Source organism: Bombus vancouverensis, chromosome 13 (assembly GCF_051014615.1).
Source record: "Bombus vancouverensis nearcticus chromosome 13, iyBomVanc1_principal, whole genome shotgun sequence".
In the NCBI taxonomy this organism is placed as follows: Eukaryota; Metazoa; Arthropoda; class Insecta; order Hymenoptera; family Apidae; genus Bombus; species Bombus vancouverensis.
Genome location: NC_134923.1, coordinates 8,745,020 through 8,759,734, shown reverse-complemented (window position 1 = coordinate 8,759,734; position 14,715 = coordinate 8,745,020). Strand labels below are relative to the sequence as shown.

The 14,715-nt window shown below is 38.4% G+C and overlaps 1 protein-coding gene across 4 annotated transcripts in view; it reads right to left on the bottom strand.

Annotated features, from left to right (window-relative positions):
- The window catches only part of LOC117161098 (protein kinase C-binding protein NELL1), an 88,719-nt gene that overhangs the window by 10,833 nt on the left and 63,171 nt on the right, over positions 1-14,715 (bottom strand). The window contains exons 3-13 of one of the 4 annotated variants that reach the window (XM_033342329.2): positions 10,627-10,777; positions 8,621-8,903; positions 8,182-8,337; positions 7,649-7,871; positions 7,223-7,414; positions 6,393-6,512; positions 5,304-5,564; positions 4,691-5,068; positions 4,254-4,513; positions 3,783-4,025; positions 884-933 (exon numbers count right to left, since the gene is read on the bottom strand). In XM_033342329.2, coding sequence (XP_033198220.1) covers positions 884-933; positions 3,783-4,025; positions 4,254-4,513; positions 4,691-5,068; positions 5,304-5,564; positions 6,393-6,512; positions 7,223-7,414; positions 7,649-7,871; positions 8,182-8,337; positions 8,621-8,903; positions 10,627-10,777 — 2,317 coding nt within the window. The remainder of the gene's footprint in view (positions 1-883; positions 934-3,782; positions 4,026-4,253; positions 4,514-4,690; positions 5,069-5,303; positions 5,565-6,392; positions 6,513-7,222; positions 7,415-7,648; positions 7,872-8,181; positions 8,338-8,620; positions 8,904-10,626; positions 10,778-14,715) is intronic. The other 3 variants (XM_033342340.2, XM_033342351.2, XM_033342359.2) reach the window with 3 other exon arrangements.

Genomic DNA, 14,715 nt, shown 5'->3' with positions numbered 1-14,715 from the left:
AACTAATTTTCACTTTTTCTATAATGAATAAATTTAACTTTGGTTGAGTTCGTAATTTTACAATATTATCATTGATGTTTAAAAACATTACTAGATAATAATATAGTATTTTTATTCATGTCAAAGGCAATTTCATATTTATAAAAAATTGTCCTCAGATCGATCAAGAGTAATTCTGATTACAATTTTTAATACAAAACATGCGTACGTGCTCGCGATTCACCCTGAGAATTAGACCTTCTTGCCACACGTCTATGCCACACGCTGTCATATAGATCATCCACATATACTCACGAATGCGTCATCTGCAAGTGCTTTATCAGTTGTACCAACTTTGCCCAGAAAAGTACTAATGCAAAGTTATCGAATAACCAATGGAAACATCGTCACACAATTATTCCGATTTCAACTTGATTCACATCTAAGGACTTGCAAGTCTACACGTGGCATAGACGACCAGAGTGGGTGTAACCCAACACAAGAAAAAGTTGAGAAATTGGAAGCCTGGTGACCAGCGTGCGGCGATCAACGAACGCAAGAGACCTCTATGAACGAATGAACCAGATTACTCTCTCTAGTGGATTCTAAACGAACGTTACAACACAGAGAAATGTGAAGTTTCAAACGAAGATACAAATAAGAAGCGAGTGGGGTTGGGACAGCGATAGCTAGAGTGGAAGAGAAATAAAGTTACCAATGTGCTATTCGATGAAGCAGGCAGAAGGAAAACGAAAGCATTTGAGAGCTCGTGGGCGCTTAAATAAGTGACAAGTAAGAAATAGAAAAAAGAAGATAGAGAGAAAAAGACATTAATAATAAATAAAAAAGAAGAAGAAGAGGCGGGTAGAGAAGATTATAGGTGAGGTAGAAGTGACGTGATTACCGATGCACACAACACGCGCTATTGCTCACCAATTGGGCGCAGTACGGCACCTGCAAGGATACCCATCGTTAGGCTAGTCAGGTTAGTCATTCACGGCTGATGTGTGTATTTACGTATGTTATGAAATGGCATGGGTTATTAAGAATTTTCACAGCATGATTACACAGCATACGTTTTCGTTGTTAATTAACAGATATCCGCTCAACACATCAGCTCATCTCTCCTCGCCGATTCATTTTAAATATATAATCAACTTAACCACATTTTCTCTGTGAAAAGCTCCACATATCACTCTAGTTACTTTTACTGATTCTTCTCTTTTTTTTTGCTTTTTTTTTGTAGTTATAGGTTATCAAGCTGTATTAAATATTACGGTGAATATATTTTATATTAAGGACTGTGGTATTATAATGTTGTTAGTTTTGTTTTTTTAATAAGATAGATTCTAATGAATCGACGAGGTCGAGGTCATGCTACACTCGGTCGCAGTGAGATATAAGATCCACTCTCGATTAGTCGTTGTCAGGCGAATATGTATTGAATACGATCCATGCAGGGCCGACCCGAAGCAGTGAAAGTTTTCAGTTCGAATCTCACGAGAATCGGACGAAAGTTGGATCAGAGCTTAACATCTTGCGCGCGCGATTTGAATTATTTCTCGCGGCAGTGTTCAATTTGTGTGAGACCTAAAACATCATCGCTAAAGTTCAACGCAAGCTAACTGTTTATCTAACCGAAAATTATTCCATAGATTTCTTAAACAATTTTTAAGCTATACACATTTGTATATATTTATAATAATTCAAGCTATTTAGTATCTGGTTTATACAGTGAGCGAGGGTTAAACAAAAAAAAAAAAAGAATAATTATACAATTGATCAAATCAACTGTTACTACAAAAATAAATATATAGATATATATATATATCAGTATATAACAACGATAACATTAACATTAATAATGATCCTCGTTTCTACGTTACGTACAGCACGTGATTACTCTGATCATTAAATAAACATGCATAGTAAATACATATATGTATATACGGTGCCGAATTAGGAATCTCGTCTTTCTTATTTAAAGTGAAGGACTAGTAATAATAATAATAATGAACACTGCCGCGTGCAAGGCAGCCAACGAAAAAACATTACACATAAGAATAGTCTAGGCTAACTTAGGGACGCCCCTGAACGTGTCTCGTACGCTGGTACTGCCAGAACAGACAGATCTAATTGAAGTAATTTACATATGGTGAACACAGCTTTAGACAATTAACATAATGGCAAGAACTATAGCACGACGCAATAGTTAGCTCACGCCGAGAGAACTTATACTTAAAGAATTAAAATTTTGTTCAAGAGAGACTTCGTTCAGCCTTTGAAGTCAGGGTGTCGATAATCTATACTTTTATCTATTCTAGATTAGGTTAGCCTTAGACCTAAGTTACGTTACATCAAGGTCGAATCTTTCTCCTTTTAGATTCTAGATTAGACTAATTGCTAGCTTCAAACAAATGTTAAATTCAGTTAAGTACTCTAAATCCAGCTTACATCTAGACTAATTCCAAATTAGATCTAAATATAACAGTTAATTTACGTTTTAACTAAGCTGTAACTGAATATCAGTTGGATTTAGTCTAAGTGTGTGGCTAAGCTGGATTAATCTAAGTTTTGTGTAAGCTAGGACTGTACTATATCTATGACAAAGTGAGGTTATGGGACTCATGAACTCGTAGATTATACTTATACTTCAAAGACTTTAACGAAAATGAGTGGAATATTTTGATGAAATTTTTTTCTCTCAGCGTACGAAAGAACAAGATTTTATTAGCGCAGATAGCCTTGCAAGAAGTTGATTCGCGTTATACACACCGCAAAAATAAATGGCATACTGGAAATAAATGACAGTCAGTATATAGGTACCTTGTATTATAGGGTTACCTACTGACACTGTAAATAAATGACAGCGAGACGAAAACAGAGAAACAAAAGAGTGAGAGAAAAATAAATATATTTATATGCTGACACGTGTGACTCTAATTAAACACGTGGCGGATGTTATATTGCGAAGCACGAATTTCTGAATCAATTAAAATTATCAGCTACGATTATTCTTTTATATACTTTGCACACAAAGTTAATAAAATGATACTTTATAGTCAATTAAAAAATATTAGTAAATATATTTACAATTATATCATGGTTTACATGTATCTTAAATTAATCACATCAATACTGATGACCGTTCATGCAAAATGCAAGCGATGTTAGTTCAGCGTTTGAGTTTACTGCAACTGAAGCAGAAATAGAGATAAGAAAAACAGAAGAATATTATATTAAAGAAAATGTTAATCCGCCACGTGTGTTATGTACATCAATGTTTTTGGAATGATCGCCTGCCGCACAGCAACTGGTCGCGCCTCGTTGGAACATAGTGAACGTAATTGATTAGACGCATGACAGAACCACGGCTAAATGAAGGCGACATTTAGTTTTTTGGTTATTTACTGACCTTGAGCTCTTGATTTCGCGGGAAAAGAGAGTGCGGTAAATAGAAACTTCTGGCCACGATGCTTATCTACGTTATCAAAGCGCCATATTTGAAACGTCCTCTATACATTACCAGAAGAGAATTTACTGAACAGTATCTTATTATATGCTACCAATTTTTGTTGAATATAGGAGACATTAGTGTATAAAAAAAAGTAAAAGCAGAAATAATACTCCTACGAAAATTTAATATAAATTAACAATTTCATTGCTATATCATCTAGGCCATAGTTCCTCCACTTATAATTCGCGAATCTCTTTCCTCACGGACCCCCCTATTCTATCCGTATCCTGCGATACTGATGATTCTTCGTTCCCCCGATGTGACCGAGGCCAAACGTCCTCCTTACCTTGCACTCGCACGTGGTGCACTTGTCATTGGGATCCTGCCAGGAGCTGCCACTGTCGTGGATAATCCCGGAGTAACTACAGGGTCGTGGTCTGGTCAGTACTGAGAGGGAAGTGCCATTTCCAGGCAATTCTCTCGCGCAGGGATCGTCTTCGCAACGAGGACAACAATCTCCATCCTCTGTCACAGGGTTCGAGCAGGTCACTGGTGGACACTCCATCTGCCAGCAGTCTATTTCGCCATACTGTAACATATCAGATAGTGATTTTGTCAAAATCTATGCTCATTTGAGATGATCGTCAGCGAAAACAAATGACACTGAATTTAATTACACTACGAAAGATGGAATTTCGTGATCATTTGGGATCCGCTGTTTGTCTATTATTTGAGCAATATGTATTGTATTTGATAATAATTGTTCTATAAAGAAATAGGGGGTTAGGTTAGCAATTTTTGAGGTTAACGCTGTTACCAGGCATTCGCAAGTCTGACACTGGTATATCCATCGTTCGCCACTTCTGAAGACCAGGTGATGGAGCTCTTGATGTCTGCAAGAGGCTGCAGGATCACATTGCGGACAACATTTGTCCCTATGACTTCCAGGGGCGCTGCAGTCGCATATAGGGTCTTTGCATGTGATAACGCCATCTTTACAAGTGCATCTTCTACAGGGATTCCCAGCTGGCGCTAGAGTCTCTCCGTTTCTCACCTCTCGATTCTCGAACCAGCAACCTGTTAAAGATACAAGCATTTTTATTCTATTTTAAATATTCCTCGAACTCTTCTCATTGAAGTTCAATGAACAACGAGTATTTTGTATACTTGACAAAAAGTAAACTATTCTTGAAAGAAGACGATAAAATAAATTAAGATGTAATATTACATTTCTACACGAAAATATACACTTACTCAGCCTACATTCCTCCATAGTGCGATTGTCCTCCTGAAGTGGACAAACACATTCATAACCTCCTTCGGTATTGACACATTTAGCACTAGGATGACAGGTGTGCCTCCTTTCGATCGTTTGATCGTTGCACTCGTCGATGTCGACACACTGCGTACCCTGAGTACTATCGTGGAGGGCGCTTCTGTAACCTGGCTTGCAACGACAGTAGTACCAACCGGGCATATTGAAACAAGTCGACGATTGATGGCATCGATGCAAATCACTCGCACACTCGTCAAGATCTAGTTCACAACTGTTGCCGATATAACCACGTCGACAGGAACACCTTCCTGGCGCCACGCACTCGCCACCATTTTGACAGGTCTGATTGCAGACAGCTGAAAAGAACAAAGAAGGTATTCTTATAATGGCGTATAGGAATTATTTCGCCTTTCTGATTCTCTAGGTTTGAGCCATTCTAAAAGAATATAATTCTTTTTTTAAACTGAATATTTTATCTCCTTTTCTTTACTTAATCATATTTGACCAAAATCAGATGCAGTAAAAACAGGGAAAATCTTTAGGATAAGTTAACATAGGAAAATGAAAAGAAGATTAAAGAAACAAACATACGTTTGCACGTGTAACCATCGCCAGTGTAGCCATCCTTGCAGATGCAATAGTAACTTCCCGCAGTGTTGACGCAGGTGGCGTGTTCGTCGCACGCATGATGACCAGTCGCACATTCATCTAGCTCGGCACAATTGAACTTGTCTACTCTGTGATAACCCGGAAGACACTCGCACGTATAAGAACCGATCACGTTCACACATTTTGTGTTCGCGTTACAGTGATGCCCCTCAGAACCACCTTGCTGCTTGCATTCATCTATATCTGTGGTGCCAAAGCATTTATTTAATTATTCCAAATTAATTTCCTCTGTTGGGTGGACTTTCAGATGACCTTGAGCAAATATAGCTTACAAACAAATTTAGTGGTAACTTTGTAACTTAATAAACCATCTGAGTGATGAACTCTTATAAACAACTTTAATTTGGTAATTTTGTGAACATTTTCTTCAAGATCACTTAAAGTTCAAAGCGATGGTGATAACCTTCCAAGGACCAAAAAATAGCTTTGAGAGATGAATATATTTAGTTTCATTATAGAATTGCGAAGACGTTTGCGTGTACCTTATTTCAATGCGTACGTAAACTATGAATACACGTTACCGCACGATGCTCTTTTGAAACTCATTAAACCGCCTATCAACACGAATTTCGAATAGTTATCTACAGACAATAAGGCGAAAGCCGATTCTAATCTGACTGTAACAGAGATATGAACGCAACCATGTTACCGCAATTCTGTAACCACAATCGTCGACGACCTGGCTGTTCGACGTGACCATCGACAAAGCCACGAGTAAGCAAACATGTTGGGATTGGCCACGTGTGCACCAACATCGATCCTCTACATATTTTACGGCAGAGGATCGATCGACGCGAAGCATCGCGATCAACCTGCCATCTCGGTAAGTTCGATCGAACTGAAGGTTGTTAAGCGCCGTTCAGATTAATCAAGTTACTCGAATCAAGTAGCTTGAATTCGAGCAATTTAACTAATTCGAACAAAGCTCCAAACGTCGACATAAAGAAAAGGAGCATGAGAAATAGAAACATGAAGAGAGAGAGAGAGAGAAGTTAGAGAAGCATTAGGTACCGTGACAGTTATGACCATCCCCCTGGAAACCGATATCGCAGTGGCAGGCGTACGTTGTCTGCAGGTTCAGGCAGGACGCGTTAGCGTGACACTTGTGGCCCTTCGCGCAGTAGTCCACCCCTGGTTAAATTGGGTTAGCCAGGCGGATGCAAAGACAGTTAGAACATTCGATTATTGGCATTGGATCAGGTTCTTTTCGACGTCAGGCTCAGTTTAGTTTGCTCGTCTTACATGCCATTCGACATGCTTTTATATGATAGCAGAATATAGCGGAATTTTCTTCCAGGGATATTTTCGTATATAATGTGAGTACCATGGAATGACATGCAGCGTTTTGTTTACTAGTAGTTATGGGGTTTTAATGCTAAATTATGGCTGAATTATAGCATTGAGTACAATCCTTGGCAAAATCTTAATTGATTTATGACTACGTAAAGAGCATTTAAATCAAGGAAGCGTGAAAAGTAAGAAATTGGGAATTTCTGGCATTAATTAATTTATTATCTTTTTTAATTCCATTATGTTACTAGAACTAGTACCTTTGGATATTTTTAATATTATCAATGTTTTCTCCACGGATTGTACAATTAATAGGTTAATCGAATACTGTATGGTACAAGCGAAATTTTATAAATGATTTTTTATTAGAATGTTAAAATAAACGTCACTGAGTAATTAAATATTATCATCGTCCGCTAAACATGTACGATCGTGATTTACTGTCAACTGGACGTTCATGAATTGTCATAAACACCGAAGAATATTGATCAATATAATAAGTATCATAAAATATTTAGTTATTCGAAATATGCTTGTGTGGATAACTGTACCTGGACAGAACTTGCAGCATTCTTCTGCCACACTAATCTGCTCACTCGGTGGACAGGGCAGTGGCGGACATCTTGTTTCCGTATCGAACCTCTGACAGGTGAAGCTGCCATCGAAACAGTCACATTCTACGCACTGTTTCGGCGAAACTTTCTCACCGTGATCGTAAATAACTCCGTGCAAATAACATTGTTCTAAGGATAATAATTAATCAGAGACCATTAGTAAATAATAGGTGAAAAATGGATTTGTAAACTGGTCTGAAGCTATTTCCACAATTTAGATAATACGAAAATTAAGATTTGACAATTACACGGAATTGAACTTTCGTAATTATGCAATTAAATTAATCTTTAGAAATCTGCAAATTAAGACTTAAGCATTATACAGAGATTAGAATTACAATTTGAGTGAAATAGAATACATACTTAAGCAGGTGGGACAGCACTGTCCCTGAGAAATGACAGGATTCTTGCAGGTGACAGGTGCACAGGGTGTCGGTCTGCACTCGATCTCCCCATGAACGCAGGAACATTGTTGGCAGCCCTTCTCCCAGGTCGCACCATCCTCGTGGACGGTGCCGTTTGCCCTGCATGATTTTTGGCACTCGCACTCCTCCACTCTGCTTATCCTGCCCTCTGCAGCGGCTAGCTAAAAGGAAGGACGTGAATAAGCGAATACAACGATTGTCTAGGGACTTTTCAAGTGAACCCCTAAATTAGGCAGATATTTAGATATCTATAGAACAGTTTTAAAAGCCAACCTACAAATTAACTGATACAGCTTTCCCTACTGTAACTGACTCAACTTTCCCTACTTTCTCTGATGGAGATCCTTTGGATAGGAGGATTTCTTTGACCAGAAATATTCTCAATTATATTCAGAAATATTAATGCGTATAAAGATCCACAGTCCAGTCATAATTCTAACAAATTTAACCAGACCACTGCTGACTACTCACCCTATGCGTCAGCTCGTTAAGGTTATGCATCAGCTGTTCCACCGTGTTTTGTAATATAGAAAATTGACCGCAAGTGGGACATGATGAATCGAGCTGAGGACACTGTGACAGGTAGCCATGGGGGCCTGGTATCAACTGCACATCCTGCAAAGCACCCTGTGGCGCGACAATCGTACGAACTTATCTCAGTTGATTGAAATTTCAAATTCTTAAAGGATTATAATTACATTCCGTTTTTTATTTTTCGTCTCTGATCAATTAGAATAGTAATTAGAATTGTATCGAAGGAAAGTATAACCTTGCTGAAGGACCTTAGGAAAGTTATATTTGTATTTTATCAAGTCTTGCTAAAAATAAAAGATAAGACTTCTAAGTGTTGAGATTTTAGGACGGAAATGTGGGTAAGAGAAACAGAATTAAGAAGAAGAGGAGGTCGTACCTTAAAGAGAAAGTGCCTGGCGTTTCTCTGTCCAACCCAAAGTTGAAGCTGTGGCAGAGTGAAATTGGTGTCAGGTGGTCCAGGCCTAAGCAGCCGCCTGTACAAGGGATGACAGTCGACGAGCAGCTCGACCTGCGAGCCGCTTACACTGAGGGCGACCTTGTGCCAGGCGGCGTCGGCCAGACGGAAAGGAAACGCCTCCACGTGAACGCTACCGTCCCGGCGCGATACGTAGTGAAGTCGAAGCTCGTCCTTACGGCCGCTGCTCTGCAGCTCCAAATATCTGCGGATTCATAAAAAACAGTCTGATCGAATCCCAAGTCATTGAAGTTACTGGTCATTCTATTTTATTCTAATAACTAGTAAATATTTAAGTAGTTGGTCATATATATTATCGAGCGATTATGAGAATAATTTCAAATGAACTTTCACTACGGATATTTTATTATTTTAACATTCATTAAAGTGATACTTCGTGTTTTACTATCTCTTCTGATTTAGGTTAGGATTTGGTATAAATTGTGTGTGGCTATAGTATAATTGGATTTGACTCGGGTTATAAGATTAAATCTCTGTTACTAGAAATTTACTAGATACTGGTTACTTAATCGCATGAAATTATTTAATAGCAACCTAGCAGACCAAGCGGTTCAATAATGCAATTACAGAATGTGGTACACGAGCCGCGTCTGTAGGTCGATTAAAATCAGATACGGCCTCTTAATTGATACGTGTACACGGAATTAAATAGATTACGTGATTGAATCAGAATAGAGTTGATGGCGTGTGTGTACCGCAATTTCCGTTTCACGCTTATCGTCTATAACGGGCTCTAATGTGGAACACATCGACATTAGCACACTGTCCTTGATAATAAATGTAATCGACATTCCAGTTCCAGGAAATATTTAATATCGTATAAGATATGTAAAAGATTACAGATTTAGGTTAAACTCCGATTCATGAAAATCTCTAGATCAGATTTACGAGTCGTAGGGACATCAAATCAACAATTAATTCCGCTTAAACTCTGACAGTGGTTTCTGCTTGACGAAGCGTGTTAATTACTGTCTAAATACGCAGACACGTAGGTGCATACATCCAATTTGTGTCAGCCAGGTCAAAACGACTAGACTGCGCTACTCGCGTTCCAACAGAGGGTGCAACTACTTTGAGGTTAAGTGCTCTCCTTCGTTCCCGACTCAACAATTGACACAGTAATTTCCTTAAGAATGTGTCTTTCTACCTTTTTCAGTTGGTCGATTCTATTACACCCCGCTAACTCGTTTTCCGATCGTAACTACGTCTTCAATCGACTGGGACAAAATGGAAGGTTTAGCCACTTCTGACTAATATCCTTCGCTCATTTTATTTCGTTATTTTAAGAAAGTAAAAATATAGTAGGCAGGATGAAATGGTATTCAGAAGACTCACTTCCAGTTTATTAAAAGATTCTATTAAAAGTCAGGCAAGTTATGTTATTAAAAATGAAGTTAGTTTTTTAATAAACTAAGATATTTTTAATCCTGATGAAGAGTAACTGACTTTATTTCAAATTAGAGCTGTTCATTCCAAAAATAAACGAAAGAGAAGATTAGAAGAAATGTAAAATAATAAAAAAAGATAGAAGGAATACGTATAGAATGCCCCAAAATATATAGGGGTTATTTATAAGGTCGATTCTATACATCGAAGCAACGAAAACTGAAAAATATGAAAATAAATAAATTTCTTCTAAATGATTTATCTGTATCTAACCTGATTCGCAAAAAGCAAAAAATATTGATCGTCGATGTAAATTCGGACCATCATTTGAATTCATAACATTTAATTTTTCCATAAAGAGAAAACAGAAAAAGTGAAAAGAAGCGAAATAAAAGCGTCAATAAGCGAAATAAAGGGATTTTACGCCATACTCTGTTTGTGCATCGCATGAACGCCACCACGACGGGGTCGCTTTGAATCGCGAATGAAATGAGAGGAACGAAATTACGCGTGATCCCTACCTATTGTTCCCATGTGAAAAGGCGACGATCGTCCCGGAATTGGCCTCCTCTTGTCGCAGAGCGGCGGCTATAGTGAATTCCGGAACCTGCCGGAGTAGCGTGGCCGCTTGTTTGAAACTCGCCTCGTTCAGTCGGAGCTCCCTCTCCTCGCCTGAAGTAGTAAAACTCAATCATTCCTGCGACCCACTCTGCCATTCTGTGATATCGCTACTAATAACTCCGACGATGTAATTTCATTTCAAGAAAACGATTATGCACGAATATAGGCTTGTAAGAAAATTTGTAATTCAAATAGAATTAAATTCTAGAAGTAAATATGGTAGATAAAGAAAAGCTTAAAGCAAGTGCTAGTAACTTTTGTAGTAGACATTTTCATAATTATAATTTCTGTATTTTGCTACAGGAAATAAAATACAACTTCTGATTCATTAAGTAATGTTGTCTCTTCGTATCATTTAAGTGTCAATTTTTCTTTTGTCTCTAGTAGTGGGTTATCAGCATACAATATAATATATTGCAGCGCGAGTGATGTGCACACTCAAAGACAAAAAGCTTGTAATTTAATAAATATATAGTGGTAAATATAGTGGTAAAATAAAGGAATAAGAAACAAAGGAAACCGGAATGATTGATGTTGATCATAGTAAGGATTTGGCCAAGTTTGCCAGTGCTACCACCTAAGTAGAGTTTCGCAAGTTGGCCACAATAGATAAAACTACTTGTAAAGTCTGCTAGATGCGATCCATCATAGAATAGGACTGGTAGAAGTTCGGGAACATTGTTCGGCTCGACAAGGGAAGGATTCACAGACCTCGTATGTAGGTCAACCGAAATTTTTGGTGGGTCGCATCGATTAGTCTCATTCACGGTTCCTGCTCGCATAGTTACGTAATCTCGTGGACATGAGAATTCGATTGTTGGGGATCACAATTGCTTCATCCGTTACGTCCAGGAAAATTCCAACAAACTTTAATATCTCTATCTCAAAGATCTCTGTACGATCCCTCCCATAGAAATTAGATAATATACGCGATAATATATCAATTATCTTATTTAATCCTATATAATCCGAGATTTATCAAAATGTATAAAAAATTGTAACGATCGAAAACCAATAGAAAGTCGGTTTTTTACTTGCAAATTTAATTTTACTATTCTACATATTTAAAACATTTAAGAAGCTTTGATTAAATTCTAACCTTACATTAAACTTCAAATTCTATAATACTTCTCATAAGTTTCTAATCATGATATAAATAGAAGAGAAAAAGGTCATATTGCGTGTACATATTCGCCCATTAATTCCACTAGAGTTATACCCTAGTCACGCCATCTACACCGGCTGTAAGACGACACCTTTTGCACGGTACGATGGCTCATTAGCTGGAACAAGGCACGAGCGATAAAGTTTCGCTGGAAGCGGGATAAAGCGTGGTTCCTGTGCAAAGCTGATCCTTCGTTGTTCGATTAAGCTCACTGGCAGAATTAATTGTTCGCGTGGGCCTCGCCAGCGAACTGTGTAATCGGACGGGGCCCGCGGCGATTGCGCGTCTGCCCTAAGGATCGGTGTGTCGCCACGCATGAATGCAGCGCGCATGCGCCAGGCTTCTCGCATGGGCCTCGAGTTTCAGACGCGGCGCGCGAGCCTTAATAAAAAGTAACCAGACACCAAGGGCCTATAATGTACACCCGAGGGCCATCGAACGCTATACCACGTTCAATTATCCAAGTCCATGGTTTGTTAACGGGTAAGTGCACGTAACAGACCCTTTTAAGCCGTACGTAATCGTTTTGCACCAACTGGCACACGTATCGATGACTTCTGGTCGGTGACACTGAACGGACGATGTAGAAGATGAAGGTAGATTAAGGCGAATTTACACTATTGTACTCTGGATGTGCATGGCAGGTGATTCATCTATGTTGAACGTGAAAAATGAAAGCTGCAATGTTTATACGAGTGTTTATGCAATGTTTCACCTCACTGGTTTTCAAAATGTTTGTGATTGGAACAGCGTGGTTGTTTCAATTAGACAACCCAAACCTATAGAAATTCTAACCTCTAGTTAAATGCTACTTCGCTTAAATTTGCTCAAGACCAAACATCGTCTATAAATACAAAATTCGTGAAGAATTTGCGAGATGTTTCACATTAAGATGCAAATACAATTCACCGATACAAATCTAATTCGGCCAGATTCCCATATTCGAAATCGATAACACGGAAGAGTGATCAAAGGGGGATCCTAAACCAGTAGCCAGCAATAATTTAGCATCTGCGAGGATAGTCGGCGAGAAAGTTATTCGTTTCGCAAATAAACAGCGTATAGATTAGATCGGGTATTCCCCTCAGATGGGATAGACATGGGGTCAAGCAATTTTAGGACCAGAGTGGTTCTGGTTCCCCATCGAACTACAAAAGGGGGATCATGAAATCTTGTTTTCCGTGTTCAGAGAAAACTCTGACACGTGTCAGTGTATATCGTTCGAATCCTTTGTTCAGTGATTACAATGGTCTCCCAATACGAACTGAATGAACTGAATTTTGGGGATGCTTCCTCTTCCTCAATCCACTGTCCAAAAGGATATTTATCGAGGGTTAACATGTGACAAGAAAAATAAGAACTAAGTGAACAAACACGTGTGTAATGGAAAAATAATAAAACGTCGATGAAGTATCGATTTTACCATATGATGTTATTTAAAATCTTCACAAAGAACCTAACCTTAACTGTACAGGAGAATTAATTATTACGAACAAATACTTATGACCTAAAGTAAATAGTAAAATGACTAATTCACCTTGTATTTGAAACAGAAATGTATAACTGAAGTCAATAGTCAATAGCAAAGCAATGGGACATATAGTACCTAACCTTAACTATACCATAAAATTGATTACTAACAGAAAGGTCATTTATCCTGTATGTCAATCATAACTGTATTGCTAAATTGAGTATCATAGCCTCATTTTTCTAAATCAAGCCAAACGAAATAGTTGCTTCATACCTCATTCATAATTGCGTTATTCAATCCTAATTTCTCTGACTCAAACTAAATAACTATAAAATCTCTTCATGTCGTACCTCAACATCAGAAATATGTACTACAAATTATCTATTCCGATTCAAATTAGATAATAAAGTAGTTCATTGATTGCATATTGGTTTAACCAAAACACTAAAATGATTCATTCGTCCCATATATCAACTGTGATAACTGTACCTCAGATTCAGCTGTGCCAAGAACAACCACTATAACCAAACACTCCTGACTCAAGCAGAATAATCAAATGATTCGTCATTCTTTAAGATTCTCCGTTACAACCACTCGCAATTCTATAAACCATTTTCTGGATCCCAATGCAAGCAAACTTTAAAAACAATCATGATCGTCTGCCAAGAACTCATATTAAGGCAAGGAACGTCTCAGTCGAATAACATCGACGATTTCGACTCGTAAAAACGCTCGCACGCGAAGACAGAGAAACGAGCGAAAATAGGGTTGTGCAAGGGGTTGCAGTGACGAAAGGAAAGCAAGAGAAAAAGAGGGTTCCCTTTGGTTCGACGTTGCAAACCGCAAAGAACGTTCAGTTACTTCCGCGAAACCATCGACTGAGGGTGCAGACCGGGCCGGTAATTGAAATTTCTTTCGGGGAAACCCCTGCTGTCGCCCTTGGGCCAACCACCCCCCATTCTATGCTCGCTTTTCGCGGACGTTGCACCGTCGCCCACGCTTTTAGCCACGGCTGTGTGCACGTTTCTCTGATGTCGGATGTTCGGGGCAAGGGGAGGTCGGGTATTTATTCGCTATACAGGGTGTCAGCATATTCTCGATTTCATGTGGAACGTAGAACTAAACTTCGTTTTAGGGGACTTTAAATTGACTCATTTTCTTTCCTCTTTCCTTTTGGCTCATAGAATTCAAATATGTTAGTTTTAAATGAGGGGAATCATGGGATCAAATGTCGTATCGATATGTAAAATATTAGAATATCGATAGCGTAAGATATGTTATATTAAAAATACGATAGATAGATTATATTATCTAATATCGTGAGCCTGCGGACCAAACATATACATTAACTGA